General features: G+C 47.2%; 1 protein-coding gene across 1 annotated transcript in view; it reads left to right on the top strand.

Annotated features, from left to right (window-relative positions):
- Nucleotides 1-2,152: 2,152 nt before the first annotated feature.
- Nucleotides 2,153-7,980, top strand: part of Sh3rf1 (SH3 domain containing ring finger 1) — a 167,548-nt gene continuing 161,720 nt past the window's right edge. The window contains exons 1-2 of the mRNA XM_021170485.2: nucleotides 2,153-2,315; nucleotides 3,806-4,286. Of these exons, the coding sequence (XP_021026144.1) occupies nucleotides 3,900-4,286 (387 nt within the window). The 5' untranslated portion in view covers nucleotides 2,153-2,315; nucleotides 3,806-3,899. The remainder of the gene's footprint in view (nucleotides 2,316-3,805; nucleotides 4,287-7,980) is intronic.

The raw sequence follows: 7,980 nt of genomic DNA, 5'->3' as shown, positions 1-7,980 counted from the left end.
GGCTACATAATGAGACTTTGTATAAACAACAACCAACCAAACAAAAAGCCAAACAGGTAGAAGAAATAAACTTTATTTCTCTTTGAAGGCATTATGACTTGAATGTAAGCTGTCTCCATGGGCTCATGTGGCTAGGTCTTGGCTGTCAGCTCATGCACTTTGGGAACATGCTTGATTTCCAGGGGCTTTGATCTGATCAATTTATTGACCTCTTCAAGGATTCATATGATGGCATTATTAGAAGGAGGTGCAAAGAAGGAGGGGGGCCCAGAAGTAGTCAGTAGGAGTCTGTCCTTGGGGGCTATCACCTGGCCCCTTCTTGGGTTCTCCTTCAGCTTCTTGTCTGTCTAAACATGTCTTTTCCACATCGATGTCTTGTGCAAGTAATTATGGATGGAACCCTCTGAAACGTAGAACTAAAATAGCCCCTCCCCCATTGTCTCTGTCTGGCTTTTGGTCATTGCTATGCAAGAGGAAGCAACACAACACAAGAGATTATGTGATTAAGGTCCTACCTTTTCTCCACCCCCCTCGCCCCCTTTGAGGAAAGAAACAGGTCTTGGAATCCAGAGAGCTGGAGTACAGTCCTACTCTGTGATGTAGGGAAGTTACCCAAGTTGACCTTCAGTCTTAATAATCCCCAAATCAGTCTGTTCTCTGACTCTGACTTTCCAGTCTGCCTCGCCTTCATCTCCAGTTTCTGCTGCAGCGTTAACTGGGCCAGTCACTTTCAGAATGCTGTTTGTAGTTAACTATTTTTCTCCTCATTCTCTTCATCCATTTTTTTCCCCTTGCCTTTTTCAGCTCAATATAAACACATACTTGTTCTCCCTCTAACCGGAAAGGAAGTGGGCAATTATTTTTGGTATTCATACAGTCTAAGTCTCAGCATATTAATCTCTTTAGAACAAAGCTAGGAAGGATGACATAGAGAGCTGCTGTGAGGATGGAATTAATATGTTTAAGAGTTTAGTACGGTGCCTGGCTTAAAGTGACTGATGATTGCTACTTATTATAATTTCATTTTCTTAACTTGAATGATCCTCATTTATCGATTTATTATTATGATTTAGCTGTGGCTCTGGTTGGGATGAACTGATAACCCGAAATGCCTTTTCAATTCCTTATCAGCTTGGTTGGTGGCCTGGCAGGAATGTCATACACGATCTCTCTTGTGAAGTTACTTTTGGTAAACTGACAGTAAGTATAAATGGAATCACACTCTTTGACAACATTTAACGCGTCTCTGAAATAAGTTTGACAAACAAGACTACACACACACACACACACACACACACACACCCTTAGACACCCCTTTTTGCAAGCCCACATTTCAGAGTATACAGGTGTGTGCCCGGGGCAATAGAAACAGATTACAGAGATGATGATGATGGCTGCCCCCAAGGCGCAGATAAAAGAGGCACCCCCTAGCCAGCTTCAAGGCGCCGGCCCACCTGGGTCAGACTTTGAATTCACCTCATTTTAGGGAGGTAGGAAGAACCTCCCCAAGACTGACTTTAATCTCCCACCTGTTTTTCTTTTTTTTTCCTTTCTCATTTTGAATTTTAGGATCCGCAATTCTCCAAACTTGCTTGGATTTGTCTCCCTTGGCTGCTGCAGTGGGGGCTGATTGCTGGGTGAAAGAGGCGGGCCCCAGGAACCATAGGGTGGTCATTAACCCGAACCCCAGAACTAAGGGGTCTCACTTTGCTCTCTCTGTATCTACCCAGGCAGTGTGCCCGCCCAGCAAAGTGCGATCGGTTCCCGCCAGAGCCACTCCCTTCCCAGGCCACCGGGAAGAGTCGGTCTCCAGGCACCGGCCAGGCGGAGCCGGAGGCCGGCAGGGCGCCCTTGCCCCAGCCTCTTCCTGGTCCCTCGGCGCCACTCCCACCGCCCTCCTCCCGGGTAGCCCAATTTGCTCGGGGTGCACGTCCTCGGGGGGTGAAGGCGCGGGTCCCCGAGCCTTCCTCCCGCTAAGTGCGTCCCCGAAGCCGCCGCCCGCTGGGGGGCTCCTGCGCCGGTCCCCGAGCGGCGGGCGGCGCTGTGGTGCGTCCCTCCAGTCCCCGGGTGCCCGCTGCGCGCTGCCTCCGCCTCCTCCTCCTCCTTGGCGGCGTCGCGTTCCCCCGCCCTCCTCGCTGGGCGGGTGGGAGGCGGCGGCGGCGGCGGCGTGCTGTGCGAGCGCGCGCGAGGGGGGCGGCCGTGAGGAGGCTCCCGGTGCCACCGCGGCGGCCGAGCCACACGGGCAGCGGGCTCGGCGGGGCCGCATCTACCAGCGCTGCGGGGCCGCGAACAAAGGCGAGCAGCGGAGGCGCGAGGTAGGGTGCGCGGCGAGTCCGAGACGCCGGGCGCGGGGTGGTGGCCGGTGGTCGCCCGCATCCCGGTGGTGCGCGCGAATCGGTCCCCGCGCTTCCCCTTTGGGTCTCCAGGACCTGCCGGGAACGAGCCCCGCGGCCTTTCTGTTCTCTTCCGAAGCCTCTGCCCGGCCTCGGGGCCGCTCTCTCCCCGGACGCAGCCCGGTCCCTTCTGCCTCTGGAGTGGCAGTCTCCGGGGACTGTCGCTGAGCTCATCCCCGCGGGGTCGCTAGTCTGCTTCCCGCCGCACTCAGTGGCGCTGACTTTGGCCAACTTAAGGCTGCATCTTTATTTTTCTTTAAGTCCTTGAAAACTTCCACCGATCGGTGTTGGGCAATTTTTTGTCCTGGATTTGACTTAAAGGGAGGCTGAGAGGAGGCAGCTGGGTGAGATTCCCTGTTTCTGGAGCTACCCGGCCGCAGCCTCAGCTCCTAGGACCATCTCTGCCCCCGGCTGGCGACACCTGGCTCTGGGGTGTGTCTATGGCGAGCACCACGCCACGGGGTTGGGGACTACCTGTGCCCCACCGTGGGAAGAGGGGCGCACCCTGGCTCTCCCCAGAACCGACTAGTCAGGAACAGCTGTTAATGTAGCCTCCAAATCCTTTCACCCCCTCCCTTCCTAGGCATCTACATTGATTGGGGTGGTGGTGGTGGGGGTACAGCGATGCACCAACTGGCTTCAAATACTCTTTCTCCTGAAGGGCCCGTTTTTCAGATCGTACCCAGAGTTTTCAGCCTAGCATTCATTCCATCGTCGAATTTTGGTGAACATTTTACTAGATTTTTCTGAATGGGATTAGGACAAGCCGTTCAGAAATCTGTTTCAGAGTTTGTCAGCCATGCCGGAAAAGGTGATTTTCTTGTAGCTATTTTCAAGCAGGTTTTGACTATATCTTTTAGAATTGCCGATCATCAGCTCTGGGGGAGGAGGGGGGGGGCGTTCGATAAGATTAAGCTGTCTGTTCTCAGACAGAGAAGACACATATGTACTTAATATTGGGATCATTCACTACGAGGATCCCCAAGGCAAGGCTTCTTAAATGATAACGGTGGCTTAAAAATTGGGAAGGTCTTTGGACTTAAAAGTATTGTTTTAGATAGAGGAAACTTCCAGTCGGTTTTGCTTAGGTTCTCCAATAAGTTGAGAACTTTATTAGGCAGCCGATATCGGTCCTTTATTGCTTTTTCATAAATCCTGTTTATTGCTTGCTAGTTCTTGCTGCCCAGTGAGGTTCTAGATATCTTCAGGGATTAGTAGGGAATCGTTTAAGAAGCCTGTTGTGTTTTTTAATTGTTGACTTTGGAGCTCAGAAACCACATTCCAAAGCCAAGCTGGACTATGCAGAGGAAGCACTTTTGTGTACTTTTTGGTTCTTGGCTCCACTGTGAACTTTTCCCCCAGATAACAACAGTCATTTTTCTCTTTCCTCCCCTCTCTCCCCATAACTCCAGAGCAAAGTCTGAAATGGATGTTACATGAATCACTTTAAGGGCTGCGCACAACTATGAACGTTCTGAAGCCGTTTTCTCACTAAAGTCACTCAAGATGGATGAGTCTGCCTTGTTGGACCTTCTGGAGTGCCCTGTGTGTCTAGAACGCCTGGATGCTTCCGCCAAGGTCTTACCTTGCCAGCATACGTTTTGCAAACGTTGTTTGCTGGGGATTGTGGGTTCCCGGAACGAACTCAGATGTCCCGAATGCCGGACTCTTGTTGGCTGTGGGGTCGACGAGCTCCCCAGTAACATCCTACTGGTCAGACTTCTGGATGGCATCAAGCAGAGGCCTTGGAAACCCGGCCCTGCCGGCGGGACCACCTGCACAAACACATTAAGGGCACAGGGCAACACTGTGGTTAATTGTGGCTCGAAAGATCTGCAGAGCTCCCAGTGTGGACAGCAGCCTCGGGTGCAAGCCTGGAGCCCCCCAGTGAGGGTGAGTAGCTTGTAAGAGAGACAGTTGGGTGAATGCAGGGTGTGATGACCGACTGCAGCTCTTCTTTATTAGCTTATTTTTCAAATCAGCTCTAAGAAGCCACACCTACCCGGGCAGATAGATTCAACCTCAGGACCTTATTTTCTCTTGAAATAAGACTGGATCCCACATAGTAAATCCTGTTTTAAAGATCTTCTCTTATAGTCTCCATTGTCTGGTAGGATATGTTTTAGGAACCAGGTATCAAATGTTCATTAAAAGAAAAATTGGAAAATTGGTATGGTCTCACCCTTTTGATGGCGCTGAGAGAATCGTGTGTGTGTGTGTATACACATACAAGTGTATATATAGTAAATAAGTATATGAGTAAATCGTAGGTAAGAATGCAAGCCTTAATTTTTATACTGCTTAGAGCCATTCTGGTGGTTTTATGAATGCACAGTACAGAATATGGTTGGAGGATTTTTGAACAAATCATGGCCACAGGTAGCAGCTTCGTTGCTGTAGCAACAGAATGTCACATAGGACTCTTACATCTGGCTGTACTGGGCTTTGTAGGGAGTGAAATGAAATACTCCGTTAAAATGATTTTTTCCCCCTTTGGTTTGGGCGGAAAAAATTGTAGGTGAAGTTAAATATTTCTACCTTTACTAGGCTTAATTTAGTAAATGATTCTTAATGAATAAGAATTGTGTTTCCTGTGATCATTTCCTGATAGGACCTGCTTTTGTTGTTTTTCATGAAATGAGACACGGTCTTTGACATCCAGACAACAAGAGTCATTCTGTTTTGGTTGGAAGAAGGCAGTGCTTCCATTTAATAAATAGCTATCCACTAGGCAGTTTTGATAATTGGCCATGTATTTGTCAAATGAATAGATTTTTATAGGCTATTAAAATTGTTATTATTTTTAGATTTAGAACATTGTTATTTGTCTAAGGGTTTTGCCTGCACATGTGTATGTGCACCACCTATGTGCCCGATGCCCATAAATGTCAGAAGAAGGCATCAGATTTCCCAGAACCGGACGGAGTTAGGAATTGTGAGTCACCATGTGGGTGCTGGGAACTGAACTCCAGTCCTAGCCAATGGTCTTAACCACTGAGATATCTCTCCAGTCTCAAGTCATTTTAAAGAACATTTTAAAGCTGGCTGAGATTTTTCTTTTTTAAATATTTTTAGTCAGAACCTAAAACTGATTGCTTTCATTTAATAAATAGCTATCCACTAGGATGGTAGTGTGGGGACTCATACATGTGTGGACTATCAGCTCATCATTGCATAAAATAATTTTTACCATTTATAGAATGATAAGAAGTACTTACATCACTAGATGTAGTATCTTAGTCACAGGTGCTGTTTGGATTACTAGAGAGCAGCTTTATCATTAGGGTCCTAGTTTCCTAAGATTCATATATATGACATATGATTAATATGTAGATATTAAAAATTGGCCTCAGGTGGCTTTTCTTTCTGTAGCCTGGGCTAGCCTGGGATTCACTGTGTATACCAGGCTGGCCTCAGATTCATGCTCCCACCTCAGTTTACCGAGTATGGGATTACAGGCATGATTACCCTGCCTTTGGGAAGGCTTTCTTACTTGGATCCTGATGTACGAAACTCTTATTATGTAGTACCAAGTTTACTGGTACCTTGATTAGTACATATGGGCTCATGAATATTTTAATCTCATAACCAGGGATTGGCCTGATCATTTCTGAGACTTGGAGCCAGGTCTGCTTGCCTTAACAGAGAGGGAAGGTAGATTTGCATCTTTGGAGGGATTTTGTTTCTTGTTAATTAGGCCTGGTGAGAGTGGCTTCTGGCTATGAATTCAAGTGTCGCAGTTGTTGTCTTACCTGTTGGGAGGAATGCTATGAATGTCTGATTGCTGATAAAGGAATTTAAGGAGAGGTTCAATCAAGCCCATTTGACTTTAAATGTTCTTTCTAATGCAGGTATTGACAAGGAAATAGAAGCGAAAGGCCCTGCCTCTGCGGCTGGCTAAGATTCCAAAATGGGTTTTTATTTTTCTTGGCTATTTGGAGATTTTGATCCTGCCAATATGCTTTTTCCCGTTTCTATGATTCCTAGTTTGCTTCCTGTTTTTCTTTGACATCTGACAGATGCTTTTCAGAGAGGGTCAGTTGAACTTGAGCCTTATTAGTTTGTATAGAAGAGTTGAGGACTTTGTGGAGAGCGGAGAAAGACAGACAAGCAGAAGTCTGAATTCGAGTAAATGATGTCATCATATTAAAAATTAATTTTTTTCCGAGTTACAGTAGCATTTGTTCATACAAGTATTCACGGCAGCCGAGGCTTCACGTATATAGAGGGAACACCTGAAAGGTAAATCCGTTCCCAGAACCCGCTGCTTGACAAATGTTAGACATTTGTATCACACACCGGTGGCCTGGAGGCTGTAATGAGCCCCTTTGGATGCTTCCCGAGGTGAGTGGCTACAGTAACTCCCCAGCGCTCATCCTCTTTGCTTAGATTCTCTGACACAGCCAAGCGCTTCCACCAGCCTGTTGACACATGTTGTGGAAAGCTGAGAGTGAGACCATGTGGAACGTTGCTTCAGCTCACCAGTGTTGCTCTGCGTTAGCGTATGCCCATGTGGTCTCCTTGTGTTTCTAGCCAAGGTGGGTTCAGTGCTATCAGCAGATTCAAACATTTCCAATGTGTGCCACACATCTTATTCCCAGAACTTTAGTGTTTCCTGCTTAGGATGACGGGGACAGGGGTCCCTTCCTGTTGGACTGGAGTCACCATGAGCCCTGCCTGTTCTTTAGTTCAAGCAAAAAGAATTCCCCATGCTTTTTGGCCAGTGCCAAGCAGGAAAATGAACCCCAGGGAGGGGGAGACTAGATACTGTTTTGGTGCATAAAAGGTGTACCTATGGCTGATTATAGCTGTTATATATTTGCCAGATTATATATATTATCTAATGGATATATACATATTTTATCTATATATCTACAGAATAGCTATCTATTGAAAATATAAGATTACATGTGTTATCTAATGAATATATGTACATACATACATACATACATACATAGAAATGATACAGACAACAACATGTTCAATAATTCCTATAAGATTGTAACCTTCTAGGAGAGTTAAACTGCTTCCTGTAATTTCTGCTTTCTATAGTTAATTTGGATTTGTTGTTGTCTTTATCTATTAACTAGATGATCTTGCTGTGTTGCTCAGGCTAGCCATGAACTTAAGCCTCAGGCTTCTGGGTTGTGAGTTTTTGGGTGGTGGTGTTCAGGGCCAGATTACATTCTTCCAGTAAACTGCAGGCTGGCTGATGATGGTGGGGCCAGATACAGATTCTGCGCATGAACTTCAGAGTGTGCGGTCTGTCTCACAGGAGAGATTAACAGCATTAAAGCAGTGCAGGGGTGTAATAAACATGGTGACTTGTGTGCTGGAGAGGCAGCAAGAGGGGATAGAAGGGCTTTGAGTTCAGGGTGAAAGTAAACTTGCTTATATGCCAGATCCTCAGAAGCTGCCTCCGGGGAGAGGCGTTTGAACTGAGATCTGAGCAGTGAAGTGATAATCCCGAGAATGGGGGCTGGGCCAGGCAGGGGGCAGAAGGAGCCTCATGGACAGGAAGTGAATGGGGACAGTGAACTACTGGCAGGCCCGGCCTGAGCCTGAGAGCCTACGTGGACCTCAGTGG

This window comes from Mus caroli, unplaced genomic scaffold (genome assembly GCF_978045245.1).
Source record: "Mus caroli unplaced genomic scaffold, Mus_caroli_1 scaffold_10, whole genome shotgun sequence".
Classification (NCBI taxonomy): domain Eukaryota; kingdom Metazoa; phylum Chordata; class Mammalia; order Rodentia; family Muridae; genus Mus; species Mus caroli.
This window is presented reverse-complemented; position numbering and strand designations above follow the sequence as displayed.